Below are 19,888 nucleotides of genomic sequence, written 5' to 3'. Positions count from 1 at the left end.
AACGGGCCCATCGTTTCTTGAATAAAAATAAAAAAAAAAATCAATAGTATCATCAGTATCATCAATCAATAGTATCATGCTTAGGGTCCATCGCAATCAGTTACCGAATAACTGCTTACAAAAATGTTGACTACGGCTTATAGCAAATCAAGTTGAAAAACTAAAAATAGAAATATGAATGCAGTAATATTTATTTAGTCACGTACATATCTTACAACTTTTCCGTTTCTAATAGACTGTTGGCTTAGATCTTACAAAAAATATGTATTTGTTTTAATATTCTACTTAAAGTTGGATTACAAAAAATTATATCTGTAACGGCAGCAGTAAATAAATTTATAAGAATCAAAACACTTTTCCTTATGATTGTTATAAGCAAATAGATAAGATGTTGTAATGTATATGTGTTATCAAAGCGTTGTGCTTAAAATAATGTTGGCTTTTTCATTTTTATAGAAGACAATTTTAATACAAACATACAAAGGCAAAACAAAAAGTAAGGTGAACCCTCGTGCATGCTAGATACCGTTATGATTAAAGTCAATTTTTATTTTAAATTTTAAATTAAAAAGTTATTATTGATTTATGTCACTTAAATTAAATTTTAAAAATTAATTATGGTATTAAAACTAAAAATTTAAAACTAAAGTTTTCATGTTTTTGAATTTGTTGTATAAAGAAACATATTTCTTATTTTTCTCCACTCTTCATGAACATTTTTTTGGGCTTTAATTTTTTTTAAGCTGTAACTATTATTTGCGGGTTCTGGTATATATATCTTCATGAAAATAACGATTAAATCTGTGTTTAAAAAGCTTTTATTGCTGTTACACATGTACCTTCTTAGTTAACAGTAAATACATTTATTAGCTTCACATTTTATTTAATTGTTATCACTAAAAATATTTTCTAATAAGAACTCGCTATTATTATCATCACCATATTCATTAAATTCAAGTGCACCATTAGCGTTTGGAGGTATAAATGCTCCATTAAATGTGTCTTCCAGTCGGTCTTCTATACCCATACTTGAGGCAATTCCGTAGATTAAACGCATTAATACTAACCTAATAAAATTTGGTCGGCTTGTATCTTTTCCGTTGCTAATAGACAGTTGCTTTGGATCTTCTAAAACTATTTTATTTGTTTTAGTAATCGAAATCGAAGTCCGGGCCTTGTCTTGATTTGAATTAATACTTAATGTTGGGTTACAAAAAATTATAACTGTAACGGCAGCAGTCCAAAAATGTATAAGAATCAAATTTCTTCCCATTATGATTGTAATAAGCAAATACAAAAGTTGTCGTAAGTACTAAATTGATTCTGTTTTAACAAAGCGATGTGTTATATTAATGTTAGCTTTCTCATTTTTATAGAAGACAATTTTAATGCATACAGGCAAACCGAAAAGTAGTGCGAATCTGTGTACATGCAAGAAACCGGCTGTAAAAGTCATGATGGTAACGAAAGCATAAGAATAAACCAAATACATTTTGTTGTACGGTTCCAACCCTGGTTAACATGAGATTAAATATTAGTTTCCTACGATTATTACCTTTTTTGGTTATATAAAGTAGCATTGAATAAAATATGTTTAAGCATGATGCTATTCGAATTTATACTTAAAGCTATTATTTATTTTTTCTAAATGTCTTTGAATATCTAGGTACAATAATTTTCCGATAAGTTTTAAAACCAAATGAACAACTCGTTGCGGGAGATATGACCGATTTTTATACACAATTTTACAAGCATATAGGTAAGGTAAAATTAATATATTTTAAAATAATAATGTTGGGGTCATTTAGTTCTTCTCGAAGTTCCAGTTAAAAATAAATACAAACATTTCAGTACCTAAACACCTAAAATGGCATGTATAAACAGTGTTGTGAGAACCTAGATAATCGTACCTAGATGTGTACTTGGGTACTCTTTTTTGATACTTTGTACCTTACGTAGGTAAACAAATATGAGGCTACCTTTTACATTACCTAAGTAAAGATTTTTATTTATCTTAAAAATTTGCTATAATATGTATTTAGGTATTAAACTATTTTTATTCAATTTTGTTTTAAAATGAGCTTGATACCACTAAATTGAATTAAGTATTTTTTCCCCACTGCAAATTAAAGAAAAGTTAATTCCACCGCACATGCAAAAAAAAAGATGTTTCTTGTTACATGTTTATGATACAAGAAATACAAAATATCACAATTCCTCTGCAACTTCAAAAAGAACAAAACGATTGAATTAAAAAAAAATGGTATAAAAAATGATTTTTAACTTTTTGTTCCTTTTACTTTACCTAGATACATAACAAATTGTGTATCTTTTACCTTACCTAAGTATATATTTTCTCAAATACCTTTTACCTTAACTAGATCCCAAAAACTAGTACCTTTCAAAGCACTGTATATAGCAGATAAATAACAGTCTCTACGTCTAGTTTTGAAAAAAATTATAGGGAATTTGAAAATAATCTTACAAATATAGCCATCTTGAACCCCGCAACTCAAAATACTGACAAAATCAAAATAGACATAGACTTTGATTGGATTTGATACACTGATGGGTCGGTCACTAGCCATCACAGTAGTGCAGCTACGGTCACTCTTGGCTGAACTTATTGCTTTAGATAAAGCCATCAGTTATGCCTTGTTAAGAAACTTATCCAAAGTAGCCATACTCACAGACAGTAAAAACGGTGCACTCATCCTGTCTCAAATCACACTTAATAACCACATTGCCTATAATATAAAGAAATCATTAATAAACCATCCGACCTTCCCATCCGTTTTATTCCACTTTATTTCCGGACATTCAGATATTCTTCAAAACAACATTGCAGACGCAGCCGCTAAAAACGCTACCACACGAGGATCCTTAACCACCTTAAAATGGCCCCTTAAATAAGCGAAATTTAGATCCATCAAACTAGACTGGGAAAGGAAATATTCAATTTTTATTGCAGAAAAATCAAGCGGATATACTTCAATCTTTACAGCTACTTTAAGTAGACCATCGTTTCAAAGCAAAGACGGCAAATACAAATCAAGCGATATTAACTTTTAAACAGATTGCTTATGGGCTTATGACACTTCTGTGTAGACGGAATTAGTTTTAAAAAAATAACATTCGATAAAATACCAACGGGGCCGATATGTCAATCAGCAAAATTGTATTTAAAACGTACAATTTTGTTCATTCATTAAAGTTGACTACAAAACGGAATAAGAAAGCCAGGCTTAAATACATACAAAATATTTATTACCTTTTAAAGGTAACAACTGAAAACCATTAAACGTTAAAATTAGCGTGATAAACACAATATAATAAACAAAACAATAAAATTTGAGTTTTGCCGTTTTGGCATTATTTCATAGAAAAAAAAATTAAAAAATAAATTGTACCTGAAAAGGCAGAGGGCTGTTTCCTTTTAAGAGTCATTTTAAACACAGTCATCAGTCAGCTCTCATTGTGCTCGGTTGTGTTTTCACTATGTCTCTTTGCACCGAATGCAATTCAGAGGTTACTGCTTCGAGGCGGTCCGTTGTTCGTCTGTCTGTCGCCGCACATTTCACACAGCCTTTGTTGATTTGCCCGGAGAGGCAATTAAATTACTAATTAATATACCGAACCTTCTCCGGCAAAGCGACGGTTGTGTTGTGAGTACCGATTCTCACTCTAAAATCGGAGAACTAATGGAAGAGATTCGGGAGCCAAGAAATTTATACATAGACTTAATAATGCTTTTCCCGTTCCTGCTATTGGCAATAATAATGTCAGTCAGCGCAAAAAATTGGTGAAACCTGCAGCAACTCCTTTTTCTTCCCATCAAGCGAACCATGCTTCATCGCATCATCCTAAGCAAACTGTTCTGGTATCCACCGTTCCAGCAGCTGCCCCAAAAGGAAATTACAAAAATAATCACCAAACCAGAGGCGTTGTGCGAAGCTGTTCCTAACAAATTGTGCGTAAAAACTGACCGTATAATTTGCATACCTTTAATTTAAAAAAATGCAGATATATCAGCATTGAAGTTCATCAATTTTAAGCTGGCAGTACCTGAGCAATACTATCAATCTGTGTTTTGCGATGAATTTTGGCCAGAAGTAGTAAAAGTCAGCAGATTCATTCACAGGAATAGACCAATTGTTGAGGAAACAGTTTTCGAGTTGCACACGGGTCATACTCCTATTTCATCAGCACCCAATTCAGATCCAAAAAAAAACCCCAGGAATAGGCGCCACTGGCTTAATCACCTTTGCGAGGCATTTCTGGGATTCTCTTCCTCATCCACTGGGTTCGTGCTCGCCACAGCAAAGGCTGGGCCTGCCTATTGCCTTTATTCTCCCAAATTAAATTCTTTGCGCTCTATTCACCGACAAATATCCAACAACTCCAGATGGAGCTCTCGTTGTTAATTTTCTTCAACCCTCGCCAAACATAGGGTTCGATTCCTATAACGGATTGCGTGCTCTTCCGAGACACGCTTAATTATTTCCGTACGCTTACGACAGCTCCTCTAAAATTCTCGGCTTGAGCTTTCAAAGTCCGCTTTGAGAGAGGTTCTCATAATATAGTAGTCATAGTTTTAATGTCAATGCTCTTTGTCCGCTCTCCGGAGTCGAGCTTTCTGCAATGATGCTACAAGTACAACCCTATCTGGAATTTTTACCGCCCGCTTCGTATAGCTGTTCTGGATTTGATGAGACTCTGAAAGTGCGTTTGGGAGTAGAGCCCTCTGCTGATGGATGAACAACAACATCGCCCGCTTTTATCGCTACGTTCTCTTAAATTTTGGCTTCTCTTTTTTCGAGAAATCTAATATATTTGCAGCGCACTTTATTCTGAAGATAAGCAATGGATTAAAGTTACGTCGTTACTAAGGGCGATCAGCGGAATTATAACATTAGGTGCTGTTAGTCCGCATGCACTGGAATGCATTAGCATGAACAACACGAATCAGCTGGTGCCGACAATCATTCCATTTTCTTGGTCCTCAAGAACTAGTGGGATGGTTCGAAGGGAGGCTTAGCTGAGGCTGTGCACGGCACATGGGTTAGTGAGACGTCCTCACGGATCCCTAGGCAAGAGGGGCCTAGCTTATCAGCAGCAGCAGCGGCAGAAAGGACAAAGGTGCAGGCCAGGAAGATACCTTCCTAACCCCGCAAAAACCAGCAGCCGACAACCGCTGGAGGACGACCCTCTAGCTCGGCACGACCGGTCATCGGACCCCGTCCGACATACGGGGAGGCTGCCAAGAAAGCTACGCTCATCAGGGTGGCCACACTCCCGGAGGGTTTCCCGGCGGCCAGCCTGACCGCGGAGGAACTATCCGGGCTCCAGGAATCGGTCATGGACGAGATGCTCACGTCAGCGTGGAGCGGTCCGGTCGTTTTCAGGGGAATCCACTTCAGGGTGGGCTACCTGATTATCGACTGCCTGGATGAAGGCTCAGCTGAGTGGCTTAAGGTTGCCGTACCTCAGCTGCGGACGTGGAAGGGAGTACCCCTAGAAACCCGCACGGGAGCAGACATCCCGGCAGCTAACATCGCCACGTTGTTTGCCCGAGGAGCTCACACCGGACCAATGAGGAGACACTAGCCTTCATTGGTTTTCAAAACCGTGTCGAGACGGACGCCTGGAAGGTCATCTCCAGGAAGAACGACGGAGCTGGTGCACTCCTGGTCGTAGGGATGAACCAGACCGGAAGGGATGAGATAGTGGAGCGTGACCACAAGCTCGACTTCCGGTTTGGCCACGTCACCGTGAGCGGTCTGAAAAAGACTAAGAAAGCTCCGGAAGAGACGCCCAGTGACGACATCTGTGAGGCTGTCGAGGATACCCTCGAACCACTGAATGTGGAGCCGAAGTTGCAGAGTGGGGAGCAGGACGGATAATGCATCACCAGCATGGACCTTGGGGACGACCAAGCGGATGGACACCCTATGTCATCCCAGGAGCTGGCCCAGGAGCTCCTCCTGGACGACAGCTGCGAGGAGGCCGAGGTTACCGCGATAGACGGTGGTGAAGAGACTTGCTCTGCTGAGACAGCATCTGCTGTCTTGGCGAGGATGTTCACCTCCCAACACCTCGGGCTAGCCCTTGTACAGGAGCCATAGTGGCACCATGGCATAAAAGGACTGTAATCGAAAGACACTAAGGTGATATGCGATCCAGGAGAAGGACCTCCCAAATCATGCATCGTTATAAGGAAAGATATCAATTATAGTATATTTTCAGAGTTCATGAGCAGAGCTGCACCAAAGCTAGCAGTGGCCTCTGCCTACTTTGCCGGGGAGGAGGCCTGTCCACCGCCAGGAATACCGGGCTCGTGGACCACTGCCGGACGAATAAGATCCCCCTTATCATAGGATGCGATGCCAACGCGCATCATGTGAACTGGGGCAGCACGGATGTCATCAACAGAGGTGAGCAATTACTAGAATTTATTTTAAACAATAACCTAGATATCTGTAATGTCGGCGCCAGGCCGACATTTGTTACAAGGGTACGGGAAGAGGTGCTAAACATAACTGTGGCAACCAATTCATTTAAACCCCACATTAGGAACTGGCATGTGTCACCAGAAGAATCCATGTCCGACCACAGGACAATTTTGTTTGAGGTAGCCTTCAATACCAAAAGATGTAACCCTAAAAGAAACCCCAGGAAAACAAACTGGGACAAATTCAGGTCAACTCTAGAGCTCAATCTTTCCAACGAACCTTCAGGATACCCTAGACATCCCTTGGAATTAGATAGAGCGGTGGACAACCTAGGTCACGAAATAGTGAATGCCCTTGAAGACAGTTGTCCTCTAGGCAGACAGAAGCAGGAAACAGACGCACCATGGTGGAATGCTAGTCTTGAACGACTACGAGTAACCACTCGGAAGCTCTACAACAAACCAAAAACTGATAGGAACTGGGAGCTATACAGGCAAAGCCTGACGCTCTACAACAAAGAGATCAGGAAAGCCAAATAGAAAAACTATAGGAACTTCTGTGAGGCAATAAGTAACGTCAACGAGGGCGCGAGATTGCACAAGGCAATAGCTAAAAGTGCAACGGATAGTAATTTAGCCCTGAGGAAAGGGAAAAACACCTTCACGTCCACGGATCGGGAGAAATTATAATTGCTATTTGACACGCATTTCCCGGGAAGTACTCCCACTACGGGAAACATGCGTGTTCAACATAGAACCCTTAGGACAGTAGCTAGTGTCTGGGCAGCAGCCAAGTCTATAGTTACGCCCGAGAAACTCAAATGGGCTATTGGAACCTTCCAACCATTTAAATCACCGGGACTAGACATGATCTCTGCATCTTTCTTACAGCAGGAGCAGGAACTACTCCTAACCCGCCTAAGAAGACTAATGGCGAGCAGCCTAGCCCTTGGATACATCCCAAGTGCATGGTGCAGCGCTAGGGTGGTCTTCATCCCCAAGATCGGGAAGAAAGATCTCACTAGCCCAAAGTCCTTCAGACCTATCAGCTTAACTTCGTTTTGTCTTAAAACGTTGGAAAAACTGTTAGACTACAATATCAGAAGAACAGCTCTCAGAGACTGTCCGCTGCAAAACACACAGCATGCATACAGAGCAGGCCGTTCAACAGACACTGCACTTTGTTAACTATGTCGCTCCCTAGAAGGGGCAATTGACAGCAAAGAAATAGGTATCTGTGCCTTTCTAGACATAGAGGGAGCCTTCGACAACACATCACATGATGCGGTTCGAGCTGCCCTGTCCAGAAGGACATAGATGTTACTACGAGCAAATGGATTGGCAACCTACTTAAATCCAGGCAAGCAACATGTGCACTGGGTTCGGATAGCGTGACAATTGCAACCAGCACTGCCCGCAAGAAAGAGTACTCTCCCCTTTGCTATGAAGTCTGCTAGTAGATGAGCTTCTCAGCAAACTTGTAAAGGAATCCAATGTGAGGGATACGCCGATGACATCCTAATAATCGCCAGGGGCAAATTTGAAGCGACACTCTGCGACATCGTCCAACTCGGAATAAAGACAACGCCAGACTGGTGCAGGGAGGTTGGACTCAACTTAAATCCTGCTAGGACAGTTATCGTTCCCTTCACAAGGAAGTACAAACTACAGAGAATGATACAAATCTCACTGCTAGGAACTCCTATAGAAACTAGCCGAGAGATTAAATATCTAGGAATCACCTTGAATAGTAAGCTGAACTTCGCTTCCCAAGTCCAAAAGACATTGGAAAAGTGTTACAGAGCACTCTATACCTGTCGGAAAATTGCTGGGAAATCCTGGGGAACCAGGCCTCAGATAACACGATGGCTATACTTAATGATTGTGAGACCAATCCCAACTTACGAAGCACTTGCATGGGGTAAACGAGCTAAGCTCACCAGCATGCAAAACCAGCTAGGAAAGTTGCAAGGACTTGCCTGCGTATGCATGACAAGGGCAATGAGGACCTGTCCTCCAAGTGCCTTAGAAATTCTGATGGAGCTAACACCACTCCACTGTGTAATTGAAATTTAACGTAAAGCTACACTCCTGAGAATAAGCACTGAGGACACAGGTAGTGGTTGCATTCTAAATAACAGGGACGCGACTAATCTGTTAGGTGAGGTGCCCCTAATACTCCACCCTAGGGATGAAATGACAGCCGAATTAATCTTCGAGCAGAACTTTGAAGCACACCTAGGCAATAAGAAAGATTGGACAACATTGTCTGAAGTGCACCCTATGGCTAAACACACCATAGCATGGTACACAGATGGATCCCTGACACAACAAGGCACGGGCCTTGGAGTGGTAGGGCCTCGAATATTTTATCCCTTGGCCTATATACCAGCATATTCCAGGCTGAGGTATGTGCCATTGGACGTTGTGCAGAGCTCAACATACAGCGTGGATACAAGGAAAAGGACATATCGATCCTTTCGGACAGCCGAGCAGCAATTACTGCTTTACATAGTAACAAAATCACATCGAAGCTAGTCCTAGAGGTGAAGAGTAAGCTAAATATATTGGGCAGCCGAAACAGGCTGGCCCTCAGAAGGATTCCGGGACATAAGGATATATCCAGAAATGAACTTGCCGATAAAATGGCAAAACTAGGAGCCGATCAGCCCCTGATAGGACCAGAGCCCTACTGTGGCATAGGGAGGCACACTATAAAGGAATAGCTTAGGCAAACGGAAGGCGCCATGAGGCAAGAACACTGGAGGAATATCCCAGGCCTAAGGCAAGCCAAAACTCAAATAAATAACTACAACAAGAAGAGGTTCAAGGAACTTATTCAACTAGGGAAAAATTCACTTAGGATCGTTACCGGATTACTAACCGGGCACTATAGACTGAAAAGTCACCTAGGTAAGATGGGAATAACCAGCAGTAGAACTTGCAGATTCTGCGACATAGAGGACGAAACCTCTAAACACATCATCGCAGACTGTCCGGCATTAGCAAGTATAATATGTAAAATTTTAGGAACCAGAACTCTTACACCTGAGCTCCTAGGAAGAATCAACCCATTAAAACTCCTCGACTTTATTCGAGGAAGTGGGTTGATATCTGAGCTGTAGGCTCTGAATGGGAGTACAATAGATCTTACAGGTCGCGGTACACTAATCAGCCCGATACTAATAATAATAATCATTCCATTTTAAGCACATCCCCACTTAAAATCTATTTCCAATATATCTCTGGAATGCGAACAAAAGCGTAACAAGTATATCTTGCTACATCCTAAGGCAACTTTCATGTCATAGTCCTAGTTGAAACCTGGCTCAACATGAACTTTTACTCTTACGAGTACTTTGATTTCAACTTGTGTCAAGTCTATCGCAGGGACAGTTACGCGCTAGAGGGGGAGGCGTAATTGTGGCTGTTTGTTGAGATGATTGGCTATCGGCCTTCTCAATGAAGACAGCCTTTTGGATCAAGTGGCTGTTTCTGTTATTGGACCAGTGGATACGCTACTAAATGTGGCGTCTTCTATACCACCGAAGAGTACATATTCTCTTTACAAGGCCCATCTGGAGATCGTGACCAATATCTATGATAATCTACTGGAACAACAGCATCTTTCCGTTATTGAAGACTTTAACCTTTCATCCCTTGCTTGGGCGAGAAACCCTGACTCTCATTCCTTACTGCCAAGTAACTTACATCAACCACATGAGGTTCTTTTCATCGACGATCTATTCAGTATGGGCTTAATACAAGTTAATAATGTATTCAATGAGTTATATAAGCTCTTAGATTTAGTATTTCTTTGTCCGGATATTAATTTTTCCTTAGCTGATTGTAATTTACCTATCAGCAACTGCGATGTTCATCATTGGCCATTGCTACTATCATTAGACTTTTTATAGTTTTACGCCTTCAGCGAATAATTTTTCCAAGTTTATTTTCACTGAAAGCTACCTTCGTTCTATCAGAAGCGATATTTCCTCAGTTGACTGGCAATAAGTTCTTTCGCATGTTAGTTTGAAGTTGTGTTATGATCACTTTTTAGAAATTATTTTAAACATAAATTAAAATAATCCACAAGAAAGGATGCAAAGTTCATTAAAGCTGCCTTGGTATACCAAAGGCCTAAAAAAGCTGAAAAATCTTAGCAATAGTTTTATAAAAAATTCACAGTATCGCGTGATCCGAGAGATTGGAATAGGCAATTGCAACACAAACGAGAATTTGTGTTTATAAATACATTTCTTTACCATCAGTACAAAGCAGGCATCGAGAGCAAACTGAAACTCAACCCCAGATCTTTTTTTGGTGGTTTGTCAGATCCAAAAAAAAGTTTCTTCAGTTCCCTCTGCTATGTACCTTGGAAATTTAACTTCTCATTCTGATATAGAAACTTCAAATCTGTTTGCTTCTTTTTTTAAAGCTTATTTTGATCTATCAGAAGGTTGGCATGATTCTCAAACCTTTGATTCAATTACAAGACTGAAGATTACTGTTGAAGAAAATAATATTCACTCGGCTATTTAAGACTTTGACGATTCTTACAACCCTGATTGCGATGGGATTCCTGCTTATGTCCTCAAATGTTGCATTGAAGAGCTATGTGTACCCTTGAAATTTATTTTTAATTTATCACTTTTGAATGGACACTTTGCCGATAGAAGGAAGGTTTCATACGTAACTCCAATTCTAAAATCCGAGCCCAAGAATAACATTTCCAATTATCGTCCTATTGCTAACATAAGTAATATTTCTAAGCTTTTTGAGCGTGTTGTTGCCTATAAACTTTCGTTTCTTCTAAAAAGACACATAAGCAACTGTCAACATGGTTTTGTATCAGGTCGCTAAAGCTTTTCATAAAGATTGTCACTGTGCCTTGCTGGCAAAACTTTCTCATTTGAGCATACACTAAGCTATGTTAAACTGGATATGATCTTACCTTAACCATCGTAGCTACAAAATAAACATTAATGGAACATTTTCGGAACCATATTTGGCAACATCTGGCCTTCCGCAGGGGAGTGCTTTGGGACCTCAGCTTTTCATTACTTTTATAAATGATGTACAATTCAATATTTCTTCAGAGTGTCTCCTCTATGCAGACGACTAAAAAATTTTCAAAGAAGTCGAAACTCCAGCAGACTCACTATTACTGCAGTTAGAGTTAGATTTCATGAGTTCATGGTGTCGCCGAAATTTACTTCCGCTAAACATTAATAAATGCGTTTATGTTAGCTTCAGTAAAATCGTCTACAATCTTATAACCACATACAGTATTCCTGGTCAGCCCTTAAATGTTCAACAAGAATGCCTAGATTCCGTGTGTTATGTTTGATTCCAAATTTAATTTCTCAGCACACTTTGACTATATCATGCCTTAAGCGTACGCTACGTTTGAGTTTGTAAAGCGAAACTCAGCATGCTCCTGCTAGGCACCTCCGAGATTTTTCTCCCTTTGTTGTTGAGTTATGCAGGACTAATTACTCACAAAAGGAGCCACTTTATAAAGCCTTGGGTGAGTGCATTAAACTTCCAACTAGCATGCGACTTAATAATTTTTCAAGCAAGTCTGATCTTAAACATAAATTGATCTATTACTTTTTTCAATGTTAGTGCGTAAGAATATATATAAATATAAATAAATATATATTAAATATATAAGTAGCCAGTTAAGGAATGAATACCGTTGGCGAAATAAAAAAATAAATAAACAAAGCGCTCAATTAATATAGCCGCAGTGTCACCACCAAATTTGTGCAATTGCTTAACTCTGCGACTCTTTGCTAAAACCTCTTGGCGAGAAGACAGGGTGGGTAGGAAATATGAAAAAAATAACTTTCTATACCCTGGCAGAGGTTATTATAATTTCAATCATTAACTTGCAACGTAGTGAAGGAAACATCTCCGACCCCCTAAGGTATGTATGTATAAGGTAAAGAAAAAAGTAGTCCATTGTTTGTACATGAAATTCAAAGCTTTTCTTTATGGCTAGATTCATTTCAAATAAGCACCATTTTTTCTACAACCGATTCCCATTTTGAAGGTAATTTCATGATACCCCTCTAATAAATTCCTTCGTCCTTATTTGCAAGGAACTGAGCCAGTCGGTTTTCACAATCCTCCTGTGCGGTCTACCGTTGTCCTGATGGAAAACAATTCCTTTCCTTCTGCCCATAGCAGGGCGCTTCTGGGCAATTGCTTTCTTCAGGCGGTCCAAATTAAGTGTTTGGCCATAGAGCAACTCATAGTAGATAATTCCTTGCTAGTCCCACCAAACACACAGCAATACCTTTCTGGCCGTCAATCCGTGCTTAGTCACCGCCTGAACCGGCTCATCCTTCTTCTACCTTTGTTGTTTAGCTCCTGGGCAATTGATTTACTGCTTAAATTAAATCGGACTCAACAATTTTCATTATTTGTTTTTGGCATTTTTAACGATAGGCCTTCCGCAGCGTGCCTCAACTTAAACTTTAAAATTTCCAGAACGAAATCGACGAAACCAGAGCTTTGCATAGCTGGCACTAACAGTATTAGGGCCATATAATTGTAACGGCCCACCGTTGCCGATAATCATCGTCCAATAACCCGATTACCCAAAGCGGTATTATCGTCATCGTCCGATCTGGCAACACTAACCGGCGTCTATATAAGCGGAGACACAGCCCCAGACCAGTGACTTGCGTTCCGACGACTCTCGAGGAAACATCGCTAAGAAAGAATATCCGGGTAAGTGTTCTGGTAGATAGTCTTGGTAGTGGTGGTGGATTCGTAAGAGTGCGATTTTAAGTCGGCTCTACGACCTGGTGAGGATCACCGACGCCCGGTGTGGTTTGCGAATACGCACCCAGGCTTGGTCGTGGTCACTGACCCCGTCGCGGTAATTTCGGCCCATCTCAGTGAATTCCTCCCAGAAGTCACTTTTCCAGCTCCCTATCCGGAAACGATACGGAATAAACGGCAGGTGGAAACTAACGTCAGGTGCCACATGCCACTAGATAAATCAAGTAGATCGTTACTCTCAACAACCCAGAGCACTACGAACCCGACGTACTCGAACGACGAGTCACGACGGAGCAAGCAGTGAAACACTCGGTCCTTCCCCAGCGCCAATCCCACACAGTAAGCAGTGTAAAACTCGTAGTGACAACCATACGCAGTGCCAACACCACGCGTCAAGCAGTGCAACACTCGTCCTTTCCGCAGCGGAAGTACATCACGCAAAGCAGTGCAATGAAGTTTTCTACGCCGATGTATTCTGTCCGTAGTCGCTTGATTGTTTGATGTTTTAGGTCTCATCACTCCGGTCGTTATACGTTGTTAGGTCTCATCACTCCGGTCGTTATACGTTGTTAGGTTTATTACAGGATCGCACACTACAGGGTCTTAACTGAAGTACTTCTATTAATGGACAACTGGAAGAACGCTGGAAAGAAATACTTGACGAACTGCATAATCTAACGCTATTCAAAATACCACGATTTGTTCATACTAACACTCGACGACTTCCAAGGTTCAAGGAATTTCCGATGCATCCAAAAGAGCGTTTAGGTGTTGCATCTATATACGAAGGAAAGCTCAGGACGGAGTGCAAGTAAACTTGCTTGTTGCCAAGTCTATGTCGCACCTACTTAAATCATATCCATCCCCAGAATTGCCACCACATTTCCTTATGCAGCCATTAGGCAAATGACCACACCAACAAATTAATTGTTCGGCTTTTTTAGAAGAATACAATCGACCTACTCTACTATGTAACATAGTGGATCAGACAGGAACAAAGTCAGCATTAAATAACCTCATCTCAAATTGTTAGAGTTCTTCGAGTAGTTTTTTACGTGTATCGCTACGTCAAAAAGGTCAAGCCAGACCCATCGATAATGGTTGAAAACATACTCCATTTGTCTGCCACCGAACTGAATCACACCTTCTGGAATAAAAGTCATGTTTCCGAAATTGTAGCACTGCAACGCAATCAAAGCATGCAGCCACGACTTACACCATTTTTACAGAAATTGTCGTTTAGCACAGGCTGATAAATCGTTTGACGCAAAATTTTCGGCCTTGTTACTCACGAAACATCCACTGACAAAACTTTATGTTGAATTTTTAGTTTTTTTTTAAAACTAATTTTCACGCCAGACCCAAGAAGTTTCTCTCCTTCGCGAGAAACTTTGGGTTATCAAAACACGATCATTGATCCGAAAATTTGTACGCAGTTGCACTACCCGTTCCTTACGTCTACAGGATTAGAGGGAAAGCTCCATATAAAACGTACTGAGCGATCTTTGCAAGGGAGCAAGGGAGAGCGAGGTGGAAAGCAACAACGGAAGACAGTCTGGCAACCATAATCTGTCTATTGCATCAGGGTTGGGAAACGAAAATCTGGTTCGTTCTACAACAACAACAGGAGCTTAATGAACATTTGGCTGAGCAACAAACTACGTTTTTGCGGGCAAACTCGACAGCAAACGTAATGCAGAACGAGTTGCCAAAAATACACATAAAGTCTTTTACTGGTGACTACAAGGAGTGGCCAGCATTCAAGAACATCTTCGAGAGCACGACTTACAGCAAGCAGCATTTGACAGCGATACAAAAGTTTCACTACTTAAACGGGAGAAACTACATTACGGGAGAAGCAGCTGAGTTGATACGTCATATGTCAATTGCGGATGCAGCTTACGAGTCTGCTTGGAATTGCATGATTAAGCGCTATAACAGATTACGTCACATTGTAAACAGTCTGCTGGATACTTTTGTAAACTTACCTTCGACATCCAGAGCAGATGTATCAATACTGCCCAAAGTAACAGTCGGAGCTACAGAGATTGTACGCGGCTTGGATGCAGCAGGGCAAATAAGCAGGGACTGCTGGGTAATTCATTTCATTCTGGCCAAGATTCACACTGAAACTCGACGCAAGTGGATTGAGGACAGCCGTGAACTGGAATCGCCGACTGTGGACGATCTACTCAAGTTTTTAGACCGCCGCTGCGAGGAAATTGAGCTCAGCAAAAGTGAGCCTGACAAAGTCTTCCAAGTTGGCTCTCAGCAAAACACAGCTAAGCGATCGTCACACGCCTTGGTATCAACGGAGGAAGGTGCTTGTGTTAAATGTAACTCCAAGGAGCACAATATCTTTATCTGCCCAAAGTTTATGGACTTATCAGTCGAGCAGAGACGCACTTTTGTCAAAGCTAAATCCTTGTGCTTTAATTGCTTGAAGTTCGGGCATGTGTCACGCAGGTGTGAATCCAAATTCACATGCAGAATTTGTCACAATCGTCACCACTCTCTACTACACGTAGAAGATTCTACTGCACACGCCGCTGTAACCAGGACACATTCAAGGGATATGGAGCAGCGCGACCTCGGCGCTCCAGAGGATGCAACGGTGACCATCAGCAACATTGCTCGTGTACAAGACACTCCATGCGCTGAATCTTCGTACAACGGATCAGCTGCTACTACACAGCCACAAGGGTTACGGAAAAGCGCATTGCCCACAGCTCTAGTACTCGTTTGCAACGCCAAAGGATCACACACTTCCTGTCGGGTGCTTTTGGACAGTGGTTCGGAACTGTCATACTTCTCCGAGCGATGCGTGCAGGCGCGCTTGCCATCACGAATTTTGGTGTCGGAAATTTCTTCGATCAAGGCTGAGACAACTAGAGGCTGCAGCGCACTGGATATTCAGTCAAGAATATCAGAACACACAATGAAGGTACGTGCCCACGTACTCAGCAAAATTACCTCCACGTTGGCAAGACACAATATCAACGTCTCAGCACTTAAGACGTTCGATGGCTTGGAGCTTGCATATTCTGACTACCAATCGTTGGCGCCAGTAGATATTGATTACGTTTGGACCGTATTCACTGATAAAAAGCTGTTCGACAGCCAGGGACAGATCATCGCCATTTCGACCATATTTGGATGGGTACTTCGATCGTGACTACAGGCTCTTCATCTACAACAACTATGCACACGGCTATTGACATTGATGCATCACTTCGACGGTTTTGGGAGCTGGAGGATGTCAACCAGGAACTTCATCGCAAACCAGAGAACGATGAAGTTGAACAGCACTTTTTGAAGACACACACAAGGGACCCCAAGGGGCGTTACATCGTCGAACTTCCGTTTAAAGACCCCAATAAGCCGTTTTCGGATACTCTTCAGGGAGCACTCGCAAGATTCAAGGGAGTAGAACGCCGTCTAATGCAAGATCCCAATTTGCGCTCACAGTATGTAAAGTTTATGCATGAGTATCTCAACTTAGGTCACATGCGAGAACTATCGCCAGAAGATATTGGCAAGAAACCAAATTTCTACTTGCCACATCATCCAGTAATTACCCAAAAGTTAAGGGTAGTTTTTGACGGATCATTTAAGGATACTAACGGAAATTTCTTGAATGACGCGCTACACATTGGTCCCAGTATCCTGCGAAACTTATTCTCAATTTGTATCCGATTTAGAATGTTTAAGTTCGTCTTCTCCGCAGATATCGTCAAAATGTACAGACTAATCTGGGTGGCTACCAAGCATTGTAGCTATCACCGAATTGTATGGAGAGATGATGAAAGTTCGCTCATTAAGCACTATGAACTGTCCACGGTAACATACGGCACGTCTAGCGCACCATTTTTGGCAGTTAGAGTTTTGGATCATTAGCTTACGACCATCAACACGAATTTCCCACTGCTGCGAAAGTCGAAAAGGAGGAGTTTTATGTGGACGACGTACTCACTGAAGCATACACAGAGGAAGAGCTCGTTCGCAATCAAAATGAGTTAATCAAACTTATGGAATGTGCAGGCATGAAAATGGGTCTCAAACTCGCCACGCATTTATGAAGCAACGCTCACTTGTGAGGGAAAAGGATTCCATTCAACAGCGAAGATTCTTGGCATCCATTGGGACCCAAAGCAAGATACGCTCTCATTTAAAGTTTGCCTTTCATCAAATCCGAAGAACTTTAAGTGACAAGTGCTGTCTGACGTGGCACGCATCTTTGACCCGCTGGGTGTCCTATCGCCAGTGGTGCTAAATTCAAAATTTTGTTTCAAGAATTGTGGCTTCTTGATCTCGGCTGGGTACGGAACTTCCTCCAAAAATCGCTGAATGGTGGAACAAATGCCGTAACGACTTGAATGCACTACAAGAGCTACGTATGCCAAGATTTATTGACAACAAGGAAAATCACATCGAACTGTTCGGATTTTCGGATGCTTCTATCAAGGCGTATTCGGCAGTTGTTTACAGCAGATTAGTACGCGCGAATGGTACTGTTTCTGTATCACTTATAGCTGAAAAAACCAGAGTTGCTCCGCTGAAGCAGCAATCACTACCGCGCCTCGAGCTGTGTGAAGCTCTGCTACTTAGTCGACTCATTTCTTCAATCAAAAATGCTCTACAACACGAGGACATCGTCATACAAGCACGGTGCGACTCAACCATCGTTTTGGCATGGCTTTCACACCCACCATCGAAACTCAAAACATTTGTGGCAAACCGAACGACAGAAATACTCGATACTATACCTCGCAATGCCTGGCATCATGTAAATACTAAGGAAAATCCTGCTGATTGCGCCACGCGAGGCATGCTGGCTGCAGAAGTCATTCATTTCGACCTGTGGTGGATGGGTCCTCCATGGCTGCAAGATCAAGAAAAACTCGACGTAAAGTTGAGCTGCCAAAAGTTCTGTTCTTCTATTTCAGAAAACCATGGTAAAGAAGAGGTGAAGACCACCGCACTGACTACTCATGAGGTCATCTTATTGTCACCGATCGAAGCACTGTCTCAGCGGGTCTCATCCTGGACAAAAATGGTTCGCATTGTAGCTTACTCCCTACGCTTCATCCAAAGGATCAAGGCTATTAAGTCAGGCACGCTGACAAATTGCAAATCACCTTTGAGGAGATGCAGGCTGCTCGCATTCTTTGTCTTCAAGAGGCTCAGAAATGCTTCAAGAATGACTACAATCTACTGATGGAGAACAAGCCACTTCAGGGCCGCTCCCAGCTCATCAAGCTTTCACCGATCATTAGCAAGGATGGCCTTCTTCGAGTTGGTGGACGACTGGACAATTCACAATTACCAGCTGATGTCAAACACCCAATTTTGCTTCCCAAGTCGCACAGTATTACAAGGATGATTTTGGAACATGCGTCAGATCTGCACCCTGGAGTTTCAGCACTTTTTGTCATTATCCGCCAAAAATATTGGGTCTTTGGCGCACGCAACCTCATAAGGAATCTGGTGCACAATTGCATCAAATGTTTTCGCCAACGAAGTCAAACAGCACAACAATTCATGGCCGATCTACCGGGGATTCGCATTGCAGAAGCACTTCCCTTCCAGCACTCATGGTGCGATTACGCTGCACTATTTATTTTCAAGGAAAGAAGAGGGAGAAATCCACGGAAAACTAAGGGCTACATAAGTCTGTTTGTCTGCCTCGTTACATCAGCCATTCCCTTGGAACTGGCCACCGATCTCAGCACAGACACCTTCATAGCATGTCTTCGTCGTTTCATGTCCCTGCGTGGGAAATGTTCTCAAATCTTTAGCGACAACGGGACGAATTTTGTTGGTGCCAAGCGGGCTTTAGATGAAATGCAGCAACTTTTATCTTCACAGGAGCATCGTAATACAGTAGCGCAAACTTTGGCCACCGATGGCATAAAATGGAATTTCATACCTCCACACTCGCCACACTGGGCGGAAAATGGGAGTCAGCGGTACGTTCTGTGAAATTGCACCTTCGACGCGTCGTGGGAAAGACGATCTTGACTTTTGAGCAAATGCAAACTCTAATCGCCCAGATAGCGCGGTTGTATACTCAAGACCGTTGTGCTATACACCTGATGTTCAAACATGAACACGCAGATATACAAATGTATGTTTAGGTATCGGAATTGTAGCCACACCAAAGGTATCACATGTGTGCATACCTAAAACAACTAGGTAAAAAGGTTGTAAAATGACCTCCTGCGAGTGGTCACCACATGTTCAGTGATAAGTGCGATCGGAGTAATTGCTATCTCCTCTATCGTCCTTAGCATGTTTCCCGGAATCGGGGATATACCGATTCCTAAGTCTAAAGATAAGAATAGTTTAAAGTCTCATGTTAGCTATTTAAGTCGAAGATATTCTTAAATAAAACTAGTTTGAAATATCAACTCAACAAAAGAAGGCGTGTTTATTGGACGCTCTTTCATTTTGGTCAATCGAGCCGATCATTGTGATCCTTCGAGACTCAGTAACTTTCCCCCCTGTGGTAAGAGGTTCAGAGTGATCAAGAGATATAACAAAAAAAAAGCACCTCTTAGTAGTAAATAACTAAAGGTAGCTTAGAGATTGACAGTGTCGTGTAGGGCGTGCTTGAGGCCCTTAACATCAGCGATATTGTAC

At 41.7% G+C, this 19,888-nt stretch overlaps 3 protein-coding genes across 3 annotated transcripts; all 3 read left to right on the top strand.

The window, feature by feature from the left end:
* Positions 1–14,939: 14,939 nt before the first annotated feature.
* On the top strand, positions 14,940–16,421 carry LOC121467327. The gene has a single exon (XM_041708716.1). It carries the CDS (start codon positions 14,940–14,942, stop codon positions 16,419–16,421), a length of 1,482 nt encoding a protein of 493 aa, XP_041564650.1.
* A 26-nt stretch (positions 16,422–16,447) lies between these two features.
* On the top strand, positions 16,448–17,143 carry LOC121467326. The gene has a single exon (XM_041708715.1). The coding sequence runs from the start codon at positions 16,448–16,450 to the stop codon at positions 17,141–17,143; it is 696 nt and encodes a 231-aa protein (XP_041564649.1).
* A 1,251-nt stretch (positions 17,144–18,394) lies between these two features.
* Positions 18,395–19,228, top strand: LOC121467325. Its single transcript, XM_041708714.1, has one exon. It carries the CDS (start codon positions 18,395–18,397, stop codon positions 19,226–19,228), a length of 834 nt encoding a protein of 277 aa, XP_041564648.1.
* The last annotated feature ends 660 nt before the right edge of the window (positions 19,229–19,888 follow it).

The sequence above is a fragment of the Drosophila elegans genome, unplaced genomic scaffold, assembly GCF_018152505.1.
Source record: "Drosophila elegans isolate 14027-0461.03 unplaced genomic scaffold, ASM1815250v1 contig_377, whole genome shotgun sequence".
Lineage (NCBI taxonomy): Eukaryota > Metazoa > Arthropoda > Insecta > Diptera > Drosophilidae > Drosophila > Drosophila elegans.
This window is presented reverse-complemented; position numbering and strand designations above follow the sequence as displayed.